This window comes from Ambystoma mexicanum, chromosome 10, assembly GCF_040938575.1.
Source record: "Ambystoma mexicanum isolate Mex_15411 chromosome 10, UKY_AmexF1_1, whole genome shotgun sequence".
NCBI classification, from domain to species: domain Eukaryota; kingdom Metazoa; phylum Chordata; class Amphibia; order Caudata; family Ambystomatidae; genus Ambystoma; species Ambystoma mexicanum.
The window spans coordinates 339150755-339170769 of record NC_090932.1 but is presented as its reverse complement, the minus strand read 5'-3'; the positions used below and the strand labels follow the sequence as shown (position 1 = coordinate 339170769).

The window sequence follows — 20015 nt, the reverse complement described above, 5'->3', positions numbered from 1 at the left end:
ATGATCTACTATCCACACTTAATCTGGACTTACTTTGCATCACCGAATCCTGGCTCAATGATGCCTCCTGCCCAGCCATCGCACTAGCCCTACCCACAGGCTTCACCATCCTTAGGCAAGATAGATGTGATAAGATTGGAGGGGGAGTCGCCCTTATCCACAAAGACTCACTATCCATCAGATTAGCAGACCATAGTACATGGGGTGGTAATGCTGATATCCTATCAGCCAAGCTTACGCTCTACCCCAATAATCTAATCAACATCCACATCCTATACAGACCTCCCGGACTCCCAGCTGACTTCCAAGAGCACCTCTCCCATCGACTCAGCAACAACATTAAAAAGTCCTCCAAAATCCTTCTATTAGGAGACTTAAATTTAGGATACAATGATCCTAAGGATAAATCCGCCGCAACCCTAGCTAAAGAACTCGCAGACTTAGGTTTCTCCGAAAGAGTCCTCACCCCTACTCACTCCAAAGGCTGCACCCTTGACTGGGTCATGGATCACAACTGTGCATCCAATATTACCTCAAACACTGCCCTTCCTTGGTCAGAACACATATGCATCGAATTCCTCATCCCCACCAACCCTAAACCTAAGACTCTCACCCATGCACCACCTGCCACAATAAAATGTTCTAAAAAACAACACAGAAAACTTGCGTCCCCACCTTAAAAGCCCCTGCCTAGCACCACCTTTCTCTCGGGACCCAAATATACTATCAGCTATCTTCAATGATACTCTCACCTATGCCATAAACTCTATATATATATATAGCCCCACTTCAAAGCAAGAAGGAAAAACAATCATTTCATTGCAACTCTTGGTTCTCAGAAGAACTCCAAACCCTCGTCGCTTAAAAACTGGCAAACGGATCCGAGTGATCTAAATAAGAGCCTCTTCAAACAAATAGCCCTCCAATATAAAAAAAAGCCATTTTAGCAGCAACATCCAACTCCTTCAATGATAGGATCTCAAAGGCCAACTCCCAAGCTAAAGAACTATTCGCAATCTTTAATGAATTAGTCACTCCTCCGGCTACCGCTGACGAGATAACTAAAGACAAAGCCTGGTGTGCCAGCATTCAGTCCGCCATGCTCAACAAAATAAAACTCCTCCAGAACAAAATCCAAAACCACTGCAAAGCCCCCCCAAACCAAAAAATCAACCGCCCTACACAAGACAAGCGTAGTAATCTCAATCACGCTCAATTCTCCTTCAGAAACATCACTGAACCTGAGGTCCTTAATCTCATCAAAAACCTCAAACCATCCCTCTGCAAAGCAGACATTTGCCCTCCCAAAATCAAGGAATCCGCCAAAAACCTAGCACCCCTGATTACTGCCTTCATTAACGCATCTTTCCAAACAGGAACTGTCCCAAACAATCTCAAGGAGCCTGGGTGCGGCCACTTCTAAAAAAAAAAAAAGGCCACACTTGACCCAGCGCAACCCAACAACTACAGACCGATAACGACCGTCCCGTTCCTCCTAAAAATCCTGGACAAAGCAGCTCACATCCAGATCCAATCATACATAGAAGCTAACTCCATACTAGGCAAAAGACAATCTGGCTTCCGTGTCCGGCATGGAACAGAATCCGCCTTATTAGACCTAAAAAATCAAATCTCACAGATCATGGACAAAGGCAAACCTGCCTTGCTCCTCCTCCTTGATCTATCAGCTGCTTTTGACCTGGTAGATCACCAAACACTCACCACCCACCTCACCGATGCAGCCCATTTCTCTAATCAAGCAGCATGCTGGATCACTTCCTTCCTTGAAGGAAGAGCCATGAAGGTCTACTCCGACACAGCTAACGCAGATCCTACCACTACAAACTGCAGTGTCCCCCAAGGATCTTGTAAAGCCCCCATCCTCTATAACCTCTTCACAAAACCCCTCTTCAACCTACTTGACTCCATGGGTGTTGCATATACAAACTATGCAGACGACACTCAAGTACTTTTACCCCTATCTGGACTCTATCACCAAGACGCCACGGCCCTTCACAACATCTATACCACTATCCAAGCTTGGATGGCAATCAATGGCCTCTGTCTTAACGGGGAGAAGACTGAAATTCTCATCTTGGGCCAGACGAACACATTATCGAAACTAAGCCCCCAATACAACAACTTCAACATAGACAACTCAACCATCTCCGTATCATCCTCCGTCAAGACTCTAGATGTTCACATTGATTCAAATCTATCGATGAACAAACAAGTCAGCGCCATAGCCTCTGCATCAGCGTTCAGCACCAAACTCATCAATGCCATTAAACCCTACTTATCCACCCCCAACCGCTTGGCCATAGCTAGAGCAACTATAGGAGCCAAACTCGATTATTTCAACGCCCTTCTAGCTGGCACCTCCGCCAAAAACATTCACAGACTGCAAACCACACAAAACAATGCCCCCAGAGCCGCCATGAGCATCCCTAGAAGAGACCATATATCCCACGCCAGACGTGAAGCACGGTGGCTCCAGGTCAAAGACCGTATTACTCTGAAAATCCTCACCATCACTCACAGGTGCATCAACAAAACCGCTCCAGCATACCTATCTGAAGCAATATCAAGGACCACATCCACTCGCCCCACCAGAGCTCAGTACACCAACCAGCTACACATACCACGCATAAAGAGAGCCACAGCGGGAGGTCTAGGCTTCTCCTATATTGCACCGAAACTCCGGAACTCACTCCCTGCCACCCTTCGAGCTGAAACTTCCATCTCTGTCTTCCGCAACAACCTCAAGGCCACTCTCCTCAACTAGCAAGTGGAGGACTGCCTCCTCCACTTCTGCCATGTATATTGTAATATATCACAAATGTAATATAACTATATTGTAACCTGTACATATACTGCTAATGACTATGCAACTATATTGCAACCTGTATATATATTGCTAATGACCATGTAACTAAGTAACTAAGCTTTGTACTGTAACAAGTGCCACGATGTCCTCGGGCTGTTGTGCGCTGTATAAATATGAATAAAACAAAGGTCTGCTTGTGTCTACCTTTACACCACAGGTGTAAAGGACGCACCAGCAACAACACGCAACTCCAGACTGACTTATCTGGTTTGTAGCGCTCCAACTAGGTAAGACTATTTTTCAGACCATTTTGCCACACTATGTTAACAACCAACAGAGTCCACCCCACCATATTAATACCTCCGGGCCTCTCCTACAGATTGGGCCCATAACAAGGATTAATTGCTGTCCTTTTTCTAACCGCTGACTGAGTCCACACGGACTGCAACTCCTATCCGTGGTTCCATCCGGACGCGGTAAGACTTGCATTTTTTCCGCTACGGTAGACATGCATCTTTTCAATCATGCATTGCGACTAATTAAATAATCATATCTTTGTATCTGGAGCCATACACACACTTGTGACACACTTCTCTGTTTTATCTCTTTGGCAGAACCCACAGGAAACTTTCACCATTTACCACTTTATCCTGATGAAGGCCTATGCAAGAACGGCTACCAATCCAGCCATTTAAGGCCGAAAAACACAGTTGTGTCGGCTATGACATGCATTACTTACCGTAAAAGCATTTCTGATGATTGTATCTGCTTAGATTTACATGCTGTGCATATAGTCCGACATCCAGTGGTCACCGCAGAGTATTGCATCTTGTCTTTCGAGAATCAAAAGGGGACATCGACATGGGCGTGCCTGTAACACTATCCCTAACATCACGTGTAGTGTACCCAAAATCCCTCACGCGTCAAGGTCCCTCCCGTCGTATTTTTTCTGCCGTGAGCGAGCTTATGACTATCGCGAGTACAGAAAAGAGAGAAAGTAGTAAGACGTCTATGTTCCTCCCATCCGAGCGGGCGCATGTGAATCTAAGCAGATACCATCATCAGAAATTCTTTTACGTTAAGTAATGCATGTCTTCTAATGCTTTTAATCTGCTTAGAATCACATGCTGTGCATAGACTAGCGAGCAGTAACCGGAGTTGGAGGTGGGTTGTAAGAAAGAACAGTAGTGAAAAGATGTCTTAGTATTGCTTGTCCCACCTGAGAATCAGACCTAGAATGAGTGTCTAGGCAATAGTGTTTTGTAAAGGTGTGTACAGAACTCCAGGTTGCCGCTTTGCAAATGGACTCTAGGGGAACATTTGCAATGAATGCTATGGAAACCCCAGTGCCTCGAGTAAAATGTGCTCTAGGCTTGAAGGGCAGTGCTCTCTTAGCAAGAGGGTGTAACAGAGTGTGATGCATTTGACAACCCACCTAGAGATCGTAGATTTGGAGAAAGGGTCTCCCTCTCTACCTCCTGCCACCTAAACGAAAAACTGATTTGTCTTTCCTCGTGGTCGAGTTCTTTCCATGTAAAACATGACTGCTCTGCGTACATTGAGTGTGTGCAGGCTTCTTTCCCCCATGTTTGAGGGGTTCTGAAAGAACGTTGGCAATTCTATGGGTTGGTTGACATGGAACTTTGAAATGAATTTAGGTGCAAACCTGAGTGCGCAGAACCACCTTATCTGTGTGAACTATAACAACGGAGTCCAGAACTGAGAGCGCTTGTAGTTCACTGACTCTCCTAATGGAAGTAATGGCTATTAAAAAGGCAGTCTTGTAGGTGAGATCTTTGAGACTTGCTTTATGCATGGGGTAAAGATACAAAACGATGTGTAAGAGAGCAGTCAATGGGGTTGATGATCTTAGAGTTGCACCAGATGACGAAATGCTTCCACTTACTGGAATAGCAATATCGTGTGTTAGGTTTTATTGCCTCTCTGAGTATGTCCATACATCTCTGAGGGAGTAGCAGGGGCCCAAACTCTATGACCTCAGGAGCCAGGCCGCAAAGTTCAGTGCCTGCGGGCATGGGTGAAGTGTCTCCCCTTCCCCTTTGTCCTGCAACAACATGTTGTACGGGCAAGGCAGTTTCATTGGAGGAGATAGGGACATCTGCATCAAATGAACGAACCATGGTTGGCGGGCCCACACGGGGGCCACCAATATCATTGTGAATGGTTCCTGGTGCATCTTGTGCACTATTTTGTTGAGTAGGGGAGTCGGGGGCCTGGGGGGGAGAGCGTAAACACATTTCCCTGACCATGTTATCCAGAGTCTGTTCCCTTGGAACGGTTCTGGGGGTTCTTGGAGGCGTAATCTTGGCATTGAGCGTTCTCAAAAGTTGCAAACATGTCGATCTCTGGGAAGCCCCATTCTGTGAAGATGTTGGAGACGATGTCTTCGTGTAATCGCCATTCGTACTCCATGGGTAGTAGGAAATCTCTGCTGAGTATGTCTGCCAGAAGAATGAGTTCCCCTGGAACATGTTGTGACAACAGAACATGTGTTTGAGAGCCCACTTCCAAATGTTCTGGGACAATTTGGACAGCCCTGGACCGTGAGTGCCCCCTTGTTTGTGCAGATAGTACATGGCAGTGGTGCTGTCTGAGGATCAGGACCGTCTTTCCTTGCAGTTGTGTCTGGAAAGCTTTCAGTGCTTTGAACACTGCTAACGGTTCCAACAGGTTTATGTGGTTGGATGCTATGTCTGACAACCAAACTCTGTGCGCTATCTGTTGAAGCAGGTGAGCTCCCAACCCTGTGAGAGATGCATCTGTAGTTAGAGTGGCCTTCACTGTGGGGGTGGTGAAGGATTTCCCCTTCAAGAGGTTCTCCCTCAACCACCACCGTAGTGAGAGAACGAGGGCTGGCAAGACAACCACTAGATCGTCCCATTGTCCGCTGGCCTGACATCATTGGCTGTTGAGCCACTCCTGCATTGGACGCATGCGCAAGCGTGCTTGAGGAACTAAATAAATGCATGACGCCATCATTCCCAACAGCAGCATAGCCTTGTGTACTGGCTATATATTAAGGGATTTCAAACAGCATGTTTTGGACCCTCTCGTTGGAGGGGAAGATGTGGCTGTCCTTTGTTCGAATTAGAGCCCCTAGGAATTTCTTGACCTGACTGGGGTCCAGGCTAGATTTATTCTCGTTGAGAATCCCAGACTGAATAGAAGATCTTTAGTTCTTTGGGTATTTGACAGACATGTTTCGTAGGAGTCCCCTGTTATGAGCCAGTCGTCGAGGTAAGGATAAACTGGCATGGATTGACTGCGCAGGTGTGCTGATGCCACCACCTTTGTAAATACCCTTGGTGCAGAGGCTATGCCGAAGGGTAGTACCTTGAACTGATAGTGCTCGTCTTGTATCAAGAATCTGAGGTATTTTCTGTGCGCCGCCAACATTGAAATATGAAAGTATGCATCTTTCATGTCCAATGTTGCCATGTAATCTCCCTGTGTGAGCAGGGGAATTACCTCTTGCTGAGTGACCATACGAAACTTCTGGGGCTTCACAAATGTGTTGGCGCAAATCTAGTACAGGGCGCATGGTGAGATCCTTTTTGGGTACAAGGAAGTACCCTTGTTTACCTGTAGAAGAGGTACAACCTCTGTGGCGCCCTTTTCCTGCAGGGTCTCGACTTCTTGTAGCAGATACGCAGATGTTCTGGCATCAGGCGTCTTGCTCGGGGCAGTCTGAACTGTGGGGTCTGGCAGAATTCTATACAGTATTTGTGGGCGATGGTTTTTAGCACCCACTGATCTGCAGTTATTCCCTCCCATGCTTGAAGAAATTATGTTAGCCGGTCCCCGACCGGGGATGCATGGGAGGGGGCCCAGAACTACGGGTCATTTTTGGCCTGAGGCCGGGGAGGCTCGAGGGGTAGAATTCTGGCCCTTTCCTTTACCACGTTGTTGCCCCCTGGTGGGGCATGGGGTGGTGTAGCTGCTGGTTCCTTGGGAAGAGGACCAGTTATTCCCCGAGCTCTATTGATTTTGAGGAAACCGATGCCCACGAAAGGAACGTCTATTCCTGCTTTCCCTTCTTTGAGAAGGTCTCTGGGTGATCTGATCCAGGGTCTTAAGAGTGTCATGCTCCTTTTTTGCAGTTTCGAAGGCTTCATCCACTGCTTTCCAAAATAAATTAATCTCCTCCACTGGTTTATTTATAGGTGAAGCTTTTGTTTCTGGCTTGAACCCAAAGTTCCTCAGCCAAACGTGCCTTTTCAGGAGGGTACCTTGAGCCAAAGATCTTCCAGCTGCATCCAAAGTATTCTTTAGCATACTTTGGTTAACTTGCCTGTCCTCTGCTACTGTTGAGAGTAGACGGGTTCGCAGTGGCTCCGGGACTTCTTGAAGGCCCTCCGTTAGCTTGGCTCATTGCGCATCAGCATAGCTGGCAAAACAACGTTGTATTGTTTGTGATGCGAGTGGAGTAAGCCACTGCTGTAGTGATCCTTTTCCCTAGAGAATAAAGTCTCTTACATTACTTGTCAGGGGGTGCATCCCCAATAGATGGGGGAACCCCTGCTCTTTTCCTGGTCGTTGTTACAACCAGTGAATCTGGAGTAGAATGACCCCTGATGTAAAGGGGGTCAGAGGGAAAGAGTCGGAAAAGTTTCTCTACCCTCACATTCACTGTTCTAGTAAGTGCAGGTGTTAATAAAGAAGGGGCCAATCTCTTCTTGATTGAATTTAGTAGAGGAATAGCTTCGCTGGCAGGTGGTTTTTCTTTTAAAATGTCTTCCACAAAATCAGCCTCTGGAACAGCTTCTTGAGTAGCAATGTTGAAGATTTCCGCTGCTTTCCTCAATATGGCGTTGAAAGCCATTTGATCGTACACAGGGGAGGCCTGTTGAGTGGGGGTGGTTGTAAGGGAGTCCAAGCACAAGGCAACAGGTTCCGGTGTTGGAGTAGGTGACTGCCAAGGGTGAGGATCAATGAAATCCGGGTCCACTCCCCAACCCCCAGTTGGGTCTCCATGAACCTCCTCAGAGTCGATAAAGGCATCTTCATTTTGAGCCTCCTCTTCAGTGAGGTCATAAATATACTCCTCTTCTTCCTCATCTTGAGTAGGGTCAAAGATACTCTGTAGTTTAGCCACAGGGAGAGGGGGATTTTCATCCCTAGACCTCTTGGGTGTGGACTTCTCAGAGAGTTCCACAAACCTCTCTAGCCTGTCCATACATCCTTAAACTTTTTCTCTGGTCCAAACCGATGAACCAGAGCGGTCCAGGAGTGGAAAAGGCTCTTCTAGTGGATCATCCGTTTACAAACATTGAGATTTCTTCTTTAATGCCGAAGAAATCCCTTCAGGAGCTTCCAAAAAGTCTTCTCGGGGTTCCAACGGTTGACTCGTGTCCCTTTGTTTGTCTGTGGGCCTTTCCGTAGGCTCCAGTAAATCCTTCGGCCTATCCTTGGATCTCGACGAATCGTTGTGCTTGTCTTTGTGTTTCGATGAATCCTCGGGTTTTTGTTCTGGGAATCCGCTGAAATTATCCTGGTGAGGGTCTCAGCAATCACCTCAGAATCGGAAGGTTCTGATGTTCGGGCCTCTGGTTGGGTGACTACTTTTGGCAGAACCGGGGCCTTTCCGGCTGTAGATGCTTTTTTGCGACGCATCTCGACGGGCGGGTGGATATTGGAGGCAGCACCCTTCAGTTTAGATGGCCCAGTCGCAAGACACGCCTGCGGTTGCGGGGAGGGCTGCCGACCTTGACGGTCGGCGGGCAAGGCCGAAGTCTTCGGTGTTCCCGTTGGCGCTATGGACAGCTTCGACTGTTTCGTCGAAGACATCCCTGGGGTTGTGTGTTTAGTGTGTGTAACATGTGCGTCTATATCGCCGGGATATACATTCCTCATAGAAGGACCAGAGTCTTGCCAAGCCCGGCCTGGGATAGAGGACGCAGAACGAGAATGCTCCGCCAAGAGGTCAATCGCCTCCGAATCGGAGGCTTGTTCGTCACTCAGCCCCTTGTCACAATCGGCGGTTGTGGCAGCGAGAGAACCAGACTCGGCCTGCGACATTCCGTAGGCCGCCCACTGCTTAAAACGGCTTTAGAGTTTTCGGGCGCAGGAGTTTGCTAGCCGCACAAACCGTTTTGTTGTGATTAAGGGGTAAACATTGGTTACATTTGCAGTGTTTATCTTTACAAGGGAATTTGACCCTGCATACAGGACAAAACCTAAATGGAGTCCTTTCCATAGCTGAGGACATAAATGGTGACGAAGAGACCGAGGGAACAAAGAGAGAGGAAAGGGAGAGGCATTCTCAGAGAAAAGAAATGTCCACCCCGACCCCACGCTTCCTACTGTGTAGGCCGACCAGAGGGCCCGGCCACGTGGTCGGCAGTGCCGACTGGAACACTGTCCGTCGAAGATCCATGTAACCGTCTTCGGTGGAGAACTGAAACAGCCATCGATGGAAAGGACGGTAGGGTAAATATAAAATTATACTAATATATATATATATATTCGAAGGTCGAAGAAGCAATTTCTCTGGACGAGCTCCGCATAAGGTGACCAGTATACTGGGTGGAAAAAAACAATCTGAGGGACCTCGACGTGTGAGGGATTTTTGGGTAGATTACATGTCACGTTAGGGATAGTGTTACAGGCACGCCCATGTCGACGTCCCCTTTCGATTCTCGAAAGACAAGATGCAATACTCCGCAGTGACCACTGGATGTCGGACTATATGCACAGCATGTGATTCTAAGCAGATTAACAAGCATCAGAAGTGACTTTACGTCTCAATGTTCAAACCAACACACTGTTTTATTATTGTGCCTTGTAGCACTGTGTACTGTGTACTGTTTTGTTTATTATGTATAACTCATGTGTCCCTTGTATGGTGTCAGGGAATGTACAATCCTTTGGAATGACTATCCAAGGAATTTACCCTGGGTGAGCACTACATGCACAATTTGTTGATGGTCTTTTTGTATAAATTGAGCTTTCCTGTGATACTCCCTCTTTGAAAATACATATCACGTTGTAATATAAATTGAAATTATCACACAAACAATGACTATTGTAAAATGTGTTAAACCATAACAGGAGTGTGTGTTTCTGGTTGTGTGATCCTGTTCATTTGTTGTTTTGAATATTGACCTACCTGGGTAGAACAGGGTCGTAACCAGAAGCCCTATTTTTTGTAATAGTCCACATGCGTAGTATTCACAGCTTTCTCTATCATTTTAGCGGGGGAGTACCATATTGCAGCTAAACCCACCGCCAACCTTCAACAATAACACTTCCTGTATTCGCAGAAACAGCGTCAACATCTCATAGGGTTCTTAACGCATTGGCCGGCCAGGATTTCTACGCTCTTCTACCTCCTGCAAGCCCATATCAGTGATTCCAGCCTGAGCCACTTCTTGCTCTCTGAACGGGCTCCTGGTCAGATGCCCACATTCACCCTTGGCAAAACTGAACATAGTCACATTGACATATGTCACCACGTGGAATCGGTCCTCTAGAAAGTGGGAAAAGCATTCTGCAATGATACGCTCGTTCATGGCCACATGCCACACCGAATATACATACTCCTAGAATCTTGTTACCAACCTGGGCATGCACAGTAATTGCTTCAGTGTGGCTTGGTTCGTCATTATGGTGCCCAAATGTTTATTGCCTATACAGAATTCCAACTTGCCATCCCAAAACAACTCTCTGAACATACCAACTGCCCACACACATTCATTTTCTATGACAGAGTGGTTACGCTCCACCCATCTTCACACGCTGGGTGCAAACACCACATCATATTCCTTTAACCCTTTTCTTTGTGACAAGACTGCCACCAGATGAAAGAAGGCAGCGTCCACAGGGAGGATACTCATGCACGGTCAATCAAATGGCTGTCGGGTAACATGAAGGTCAAGGAATGGAGACAAGGGCAATGAACAAGATGGGGGCTGCGCTAGCATAAACACTGTACTGTCTCTGTATTAATGTGCCCACGACCACTCACCTGTACACAATCCCTTCCTGATGCAAGTGATCAAGGCCACAGCAGAGCTCTGCAGCATAGAAGATCACACGCTCTTCCGTGAAGCCAGGGTTGCCCATGTTGTAGATGTGGAACTTGAGGTCACCACCATTCATGATGGTAAGAACCAGACACAAGGCATCTTTTGTTTCATATGCGTAAGCTAAATTCACCTAGAACAAACCAAAAGAACATGGAGTTGGTTAATACATTAATAATGGTTCAACACTCCATCTATAATGCTTCACAATGGAGCCCCCAAAAGGGAATACATGGTATAAATATGTAATATGCATCATCAAGTGGAGGAAAAAGGCTAATGAGCACATCACAATAAAAGAGTTGCAAGTATAGACATGGTATTGCAGCTTGACATCTTGCAAAGATATACAGCCTAAGAGGGCCTCCATGCGTTATAGCAAGGGTCTGCAACCTCTGGTTCTCCAGATGTTTTGGAATGCGACCGCCATGAGCCCTCTCCTTTGACTGTGCTGGTTAGGGCAGATGGGAGTTGGAGCCTAAAACATCTGGAGGGCCAAAGGTGGTCGACTCCTGCTTTATAGGGAAGGTGGACAACAAAACGGGCCCCCTATATTTGGCAATATCTGGATTCAGACTCTTCGGAGGAATGAGATAGCTAAAGAGAACATCTGAGGACTGCCTCAAAGTACACACCCCGCACAGACAGGCCTCTAAACGAGGGACAGAGTTTCATCAAAGAACGTGGTGGGGTATAGAATGACCACAAACAGCCATCCAAGACAGAGACACACCAAAATAAGACACTGCAGTACTTAGCACAAGTATAGACTACTCCTAGATATAATTATGAAGCTGCAGCGCACATCAGACATATGCGCCAGTAAGGAGCGGTGCATGTTATCCTACCGAGGCTGTCTGCAAGCCTTCCCTGAAGAAAACACGTATACCACCAAGTGAATAGGATTTCATCAACATTAAATCCTTTCAGTGAAAGGATGCGCAAACCAAGAGGACTGAATTCAAAATGTGTGGTGTTCCTATAATTTGAAAGAGACCTTGAAGCTGATAAAAAGTTGGGCATAACATCTGCGTCAAACAAAGTGAACAATAGTTTTGTAATCATATAATGAAACGTTTATTTCGCTACTCGGATATTAAATTGAACAAATGATCAAATGCTTTTAACATATATAGTCTATAAAAAAACAATGAGAACATATTCCAATATTCCTAATGTTTAAAGCAATTCAAGCTGGTAGGCCAACACATGTTTCTCTCCTTCCAAGGACCTTCCTCAGGGCCTGAACATTATCAGAATATGTATTCTATTGGGTGTCCAATGAAAATCAAACGCCCAAGAAAAGCGTTTCTTAGGACATTATCCTTAATTGAAATTGTAAGATCAACCCGTTCCCAATGTTCCTTGGTTTGGGAAAGCAGCGCCACGTAAGTGTTAATGGTACGGTTATAATCATGTTGCTCCTAGATTCAGACCAGCCCACTCATACTTATATATAGTGTATTTTCAGGGCTAAAAATGTGCACTCGCCTCTAACCATTGGCTAGTGATAATGGATGCTTGGCAAATGAGAAATGCTGTGCTGTGTGTATGTGTAGAAATGAGGTGGTGAGTCACTTTCTATGTCACTGTGGCTTTTTAAAATGTTGCCAATTGGTACGTATGTTGTTTCCAATGGGAACTTTTTAAGTTCTAGCCATGGCATTCTGTGTTCAGTGTTCAAATGATGTACCTTGAGAAGAGTGAGACAGCTAACGACTAGATCACAGATGTGTGCAAATTAATAGAGCACTTAGTCATTTATTTGAGATTTGTAAGGCGCCTACGAAACAAATGGTGTTTCACGGCGCCATAAGACAATCGCTGCTTAGAGAAGCGGCTGATCTGCAGAGAGTTGGAGTTAAAAGACCAAAGGGCTCTAGCAGGGAGGTATTTAGGGAGAGAGGGGTTGGATGTAGCGGGGTTTAGCAAAAAAAAGTGGGCACCACACTATTTTCAAAAAAACACAATTCTCATGTTGAGGTTCAAATTAGAATAACCTGTGTATCATTTTCTTCAGGAGCTGACTGAAAGGAGTCTAGAGACACCCAGACTCAAAATATCCATGAAGCAAGAAGCTGGGTAACCATACCGAGCTAATCAGTCGCTCACTGTCTGTATCCAAAAGAGGGTTCCCTTGATTTTGTAGCTTGAAATCCAAAAGTACTTTGATGTTTTTCACAGTTCATTATGAATAATCACAAAATAAATGAGAGGTAGGATTCTTCAGTGTAATATATATTTAAATTAAATTCACTAAATCACATCTTAGTGAGGCAGAAATCAGCATAGCCACTTTCTTAGGTTCATTTGCCTATGCATTTCGGAGAAAACTCCTTCCTCAGGGCGACCCTTGTTAACAACAATTTCATTCAAAATGTAATAGTCAACACACATTGATAACATCATAGAGGTAAAAATAAGTAAAAATGAAAATAAACACATACCATGTCTGTCATTTTTCACATTATGGTCAGTTCATGGAATAAAAAAAAGGGAGAAACAAGTAAGTTCTGTGGTCCGCATTAGTATCCTTGCTACAATCTGTATTTGCACATGAATGAAGTTCCATCACCTGTCTCCTGAACTGACACATTCAAACGTGGTTGCTGTTTTTACCATGTGCTTAAAGCTGCCAGATGACCTATATGCCGTTTGACTTTTAATCTTAATGATGATAACACTGTGCAGGTCACATTCCGAGTTCCCGGACTCCCGCAGCCAGCTCCAAACTGCGGCTCTCACGGCCTCGGTCTGCAGCAGCTCCCGCTGTTCCTGTGCGCCCGACCCTGCAACCGGCTCCACACGGCTGCTCTCTCAGCCTCTGCCTGCAACGGGACCGGCAATCAAACCAGCAAAACGGGACCTCCTGGGGCCAGCTCTTCACTGCATACGGCGGCTTGGTCACTCTCGGCCTGCAACGGCCCCCACAGCCCCGGAGTACCCAGTCTATCGTAGCCAGGTCCATTCTGCGGCTCTCACGCCCTCGGCCTGCAGCAGCTCCTGGCCGCCCTGACCCTGCAACCTCCTCCACATGGTTGCTCTCTCAGCTTCTGCCTGCAACGGCCCCCTCAGCCTCTGGACACCCAGGCCCCTGCAGCCAGCCCCACACGGCTGCTCTCTCCGCCTCGGCCTGCGCGGCCCCTTCAGCTCCTGGGCACCCAGGATCCCGCAGGCAGCTCCACGCGGCTGTTCTCTCAGCCTCAGCCTGCAATGGCCCCTTCTGCTCCTGAGCACCCAGGCCCCCGCAGCCAGCTCCATACATCGGCACCCACAACCTCGGCCTGCCACGGCCCCCGCAGCTCCTAGACACCGGTCCTTTCAGCCAGCTCATCATACCATACATGGCTCTCTCTGGCTCCCACTGCTCCCACGTGCATTACTGTGTCCTCCACACTCCGTCCTGACAGCTCCACAGTCGCTCTTGGTCTCCTTCCTGCTTCAGCCTTGGCGGCTACTTCATCCACCTGCCTTCTCATTCCTCAGATGACTACCACAGGCCGCCCCTGACTCAGAATATTGCCGCCCCCTCTGCACCAGTCTGCCACGGCCTCTGCAGCTCCATTGTCCACTGTGTGACTCTGAAGCCCAGCACTGCCCTACTCCCCCTGCACATATTGTGCTTCTCCCTCCCTCTCCTACTGGGTGCACCTCTTCCTTCACCCTACAGCTTCCTCCGCCTAATAGACTACTCCATCAACGGCACCTTCCACATCTGTCTACCTTCTCCATCCTCCGCTGCCTTCATCAACAACTTCCCATCACGGCTCCTGAAGACCCCTGGATGCACCTCTTCCCTTACCACTTAAGCCTCCTCTGCTTCCTTGATTGCTCCATCCACGGCATCAGCCACAGCAGCCTCTACTGCTCCTTGTACTGCTCCATCACAATCAACCCTACAGCCATCGCAGCCCCGCTGCTCCTTGGCTTGCTTCATCATCCATCTCCTCCGCAACCACCGTGCTGCAACCCGTGCCTCAACCATCTCCACCTTAGCCACCACTGCCTCCGCTGCTCCCGTTACCCCTCCTCAACCTTCACCACTGCTGCCTCGTTACTCCACCCACCCTTCCGACCGCATCCTCCCCAGCTTTAGGCATCAGCCCATTAATCCTCTTACTCTCCTGAGCATCCTGGACTACACTTTACCCTACAACCCTCCCCACCTATTGCCAGCCTTTACTCTGGTACTCCAGTCCTTCCTCACTTGACCTCTGCTTTAAAGGATAGTTCCGGGACTTTTTTTTTATTGTCCCTACGGTTCGGCCATGTGTTTTTAAGCATAACTCGGTAGATCGTAGAAAACTTTCCTATGGACCTTACCCGACTTTTCGTCCATTAACGCACTCGAAATCAGCCGCCATTTTCTGATAATCCTATCATTTCCCCCCATCGCCCTGGCTCACCTGCTTTTGCGGCACTAAATCAAATCCCCCGCCCCTGAAACAGACTATCAAAACATTCATATTCCCCGCCTCTATCCGTGACGTGACTGAGCTGCGTAGGCAAACGCGCCCAGGCGTCTTCTACGCGACTCCACACAGAACCAGGAAATCAACACAGATGAGCTCACACAACACAGCGCGCCACAATTGGGAATATGAAAATGTACTTTTCAATTAAACCGCAAGATTGTAAATTTGGTAAAGTACATTTATTTGACATCAAATGTTTTGAGAATATTCAGCGATTTGCATTTTTATTTGCTCACGTTCCAAAAAGTTCGTTTTGAGGCACGCGATGTTCCTTTGCTGTACACAGGGTCTTAGATCATCTAACAATACAGCGCCACAATTCGGAACATGAAACTGTGGTTTAAAAGCAAACGGCAAGATTGTACATTTGGCAAAGTACATTTATTTGACATCAAATGTTTTGAGAATATTCAGCGATTTGCATTTTTATTTGCTCTCGATCCAAAATAGTTCGTCTTGAGGCAAGCGATGTTCGTGTGCAGTATACAGGGTGTTGGTTTACGATAAAATAAGCTCTTCGGTCGCACTGATAATCGCATGGCTGTTCCAACAACGAGGCACTAGGCCACCACAACAGTCTGTATGTTGCATCTAGCCGTTAGTACCGCGTAAGGGCATACTTGTACTTGGCGATCGTCCCATAAAATGGTCAGGGTGGTAACGTTGTTCACGCGGAGAAGCAACTGGCGGTTAAAAAACCCATCCGCCGGTGTCTGGTACTCGTGACACATGCAATAATGGATGATGTACCTGTTTGAAAAACATAAAAAATGAAATTAGTCTCACCATCAGATCTTAATTAAAATTATTCATTTTATATATTAGGTCAGGAAATTATTTCATAGCTAGGACAGTGCAACTGGGTATTATACGTCAAGGGGGGGCTGTAGGATACTGAGACAGTCCCCCAGTGCAGGGGTTGACAGGGAGGCAGTGCAGGTGGAGAGTGGAAGGGCCCAGGACCGAGGTCGCAGACAGTGGACCAGTTGTAGCAGGGGAGAGGGAGAGAGAAAGCAGAAGCAAAGAGGAAGGTTTTGAGGTGCTTCCGTAAAAGGAGATGGTTCTCCTCAAGATAGTGCGCGGTACAAAACAATATGCCACATAGAACGAACAAGTACAACTTAACCCGTCTTTAAAGCTACTGTATAGTAATTAAATTGCGGTATAAACTCATCTAAAGAGTTACTTACATTATATTTACATTTTCCATTGTGTCTGTGCTTAGGGCAGCCCCGAAATACCACTCCTTCTATGCCGACGTTATTTCTTCTAATGAACGAACATGAAATGGCTTTCTTTTCTGAAGTTATATTCATTATCGTTTCTTACGTTATTGCCCCACACCCCCAAAAAGAAGTCTTTCGGGATGGACCCGGCCTGTCAAGGTCAAATAACAATAGAACCTTATACGGAGTCGTGGGCCATTCCGGCACCCGAGCAAAAAATCAAAGCAGCTGACCTTCACTTTGAACGAGCACACATTCCTAGTTAGCTACATTCAGTGTAAGGCCATCTCACAGGACTTGAAATTTACACTCCATCTTTGCATTTTGTCTGCGTGCTTTGCAGCCCCAGAGAACCATAAATACGGAGACATTCTATATTTTTTGAAAAATGATTTATATTACTGTTTGGTTTAATTTAATGCGCAAATGAACAAGGTTGGATAGACACATTGCATGTACACTGAGCAATCACTTTTATTTACACATTACATAGATACACATATTCAATGGGCCTGCGACATGAGGAGACTCGAGAGAACAGACAATCAAATTACAATCATTTAAACCGTGATGTGTATTTCTCAATGAGCTCTTCTTTAGGTGGACATTGAACTGAGGCAATGTTGGGTGGCAATGCAGTTGTCCCCTGCACAGGTTCGTTCACAACTCCATTTATGTGCCTATCTAGGACATCAACAATAAGTCTCTCAATAAACTCATATTGCATATCCTCAAACACTGGTTTGATCACCCATTGTTTACTTCTTTTAGTGAAGGCCTTATTGTAGCGAAGCGTCCCTAAAGTTCCGGTCGTCCTACTTTGTTGACGGCCAACATTATGGTTATGTGCCAAGACCGCTAGAAGAGTCCGATTTATCATGCCCTCCATGCCAAAATGCAATCGTTTTGGCCTGTACTTTAGGCACATATTGTGGAACACCTCCAAATCTCCTGTGTGGCAGAATTCCGTGAGTCCCCTCAAATCTCTTGTTATAGTTTTATCAGATACAATCTTTTCAATGGCTTTGTGAGTGGGTGATGAAGGAATCAACCACTTCTTCTTCCGTGCCTCCTCTGTGGACAAATGGCCATGTTCACAATTGTGGAAATGTTGGTTTGTGTTCCAACGGTGAACGTTGGTACAGTGTAGCATTACTGACCGCCATTTTTCCAGTAGAATTTCCAACGACCCTCCACATGTTTTTGAGCTCCACCAAAGATGGTTGCTGATTGACTTGGACCACTGTGAAATACCTTGCATTTCTTTTTTTTTACCTGCAGCCGACATTTTTTTATTGATTGTTTTTGCAAGATGCCAAACGTCAAATTGGTGATTTATATTTTTGTACTCTTCTCTCATTGTCTTGGCAATTGAAATGTGTCTGTCCGTGGCTATCAGGTCGATCACCATTCCCCGCGATTGTAGTTCTTGCAATGATGCTACAAAGCCAACTTTCTCCATGGCCACTGAGGATGTACTTTGTGACACCTGCACGACCACCAAACTCACAATTTTCTTACTTTCCATGTCCTGAATGTGGTAGGTGCAGTACTTGGCTGAAAATCCTGGGCTGTCGCACTGTCCATCACCGGCTAGCCTGAACCGTTTGCCCGCGAATGTACTATCAATAGACATTTTTTCCATTCTCCAAGCTTCGCTAATGGCTGGAAATAGATAATCAGTTTGGTATTTGTAGAACTGAGTTTTCGCAATGAAATGGATTCCCACAAACTGAAAGAAAGACTCTAACTTTTTAAAACTTGAACCACTAAAAAGTGCAGCCGCTGCACAAAGTAGATTGCCTGCTGGCAGTTGCCCCAGCATGGGTTGTGCAGACCATGAGAAAGGATGATATTTTGTACAGGTGGCATGTATTTTAAGGTTAGTGCCTCAAATTGCACGAGTCACATTAATCAATGGCTCCCCACATACTTCCCCACCTACCGAATGCCCATATTTCAACCGAATAATAATATCAATCAAACAACTATCGAATACAATGAATTTGGCCTCTTTCCTTATGCTGTCACTCTGCATCCCAGCTGGTTCGGCCTGTAACGTTGAGGACATGTCACTCACATGAAAGGTAGAATCTCTGATATCGTCTTCCGCTATGTTCAGTGATATTGATGGTGTTTCATTGTAGTCCACTTCATTCTCTTCCATTGCAACATCTGTTCCTTCTCCGGCGATGGGTGAATAAGACAATTTCTTCAACTTTCTCGCGGTCTTAGTTTTTGCGGGTGTGGATTCTGTGAATTGATCTCCGACTGCATCCGAACTACCAGGAGGACATTCACTATCAATGGCTGGATGTGGTATAGCTCCGTTGTCAATCACTTCATATTCTTCCCATTGGCACGATGCATCCCCAGTCTCAAGTCCCTGACAAAAGGTTTGACAAGCAACATCTCTCGTTCGCTTCACTGTCTGTGTAGATCTAGTTCGTACACCCACTCGCAACTAGAGGACAGATTGGAAAAGGGATGTTCAGTTTAAACACAACTTACAGTATTGAACTATTAACAGTGAAAAACAACATAATATAGTGACCAGGACACTAACCTTCTTTTGCTTTCTTTTCTTTGAAACTTTCTTGCCTCGAACTTCAACATCAGGACGCTGTTGCTCCGACTTGTGTGTGCATGTCTCCACTTCCTCTTGCGCTGCAACGACTATATTTTCATGATAAGCACATCCATCACGCACTGACGCTCCATCGACTCCCTGAAACATAGAACTTTCATTAGTATGTATAATAATATCGAAAACACAAAATGTACTTGGGGACCAATACCCACGTACATCTCAATAGCAAAACACGAATGAACGCTTTGTGTAGAACATTCAAACGACAATTATTCATGCATTGTTGATCTAGTTAGATGGAACTGTCAAGATCCATACCTCGGGCTCCTCATAGACTTCCATTGATGATATTATTGAAGATGATGCTTCAGTAACTCCCTGAAACACAGTAATTGCATTAGTATGGTTTTCTATTTTGTTAAAAAGAACATAAACTTTGTGCAGGCGTCAACGGCTCATCTAAATAGACCTGCACAAATGATCAGTTGTCTAAAATAAATAATGGATATGTAAATATGATTCGATTTGCTCGATTGTTGGAAGTGTCACCACCCAGAGATCTGCATCAACTACTAGGGGTGATGTTCTTGTAGAAGAAGCTCCGTCATCTCCCTGAAACATAGTACTTGCGTTAATAAAGAAGGAAGTATAGCGGATGTAATCAGGTCATATGATTTCGCTTGATCGAACTGTCAGTATCCATACCTCGAAATGCATAAGAACATCAAGGGACGATGTAACTGCGGTGCACACTTCTGCAAGCTGTTGCGCCGACCCGTAACTGCATGCTCCCCCTTCTTCTTGGACTAATGCTCCATCGACTCCCTGAAACATAGGACTTTCATTAGTAAT

At 46.0% G+C, this 20015-nt stretch overlaps 1 protein-coding gene across 1 annotated transcript in view; it reads right to left on the bottom strand.

The window, feature by feature from the left end:
• Window positions 1–20015, bottom strand: part of LOC138491423 (G protein-coupled receptor kinase 5-like) — a 901946-nt gene that overhangs the window by 144967 nt on the left and 736964 nt on the right. Inside the window, exon 9 of the mRNA XM_069617943.1 lies at window positions 10815–11005. Within this exon, the coding sequence (XP_069474044.1) occupies window positions 10815–11005 (191 nt within the window). The remainder of the gene's footprint in view (window positions 1–10814; window positions 11006–20015) is intronic.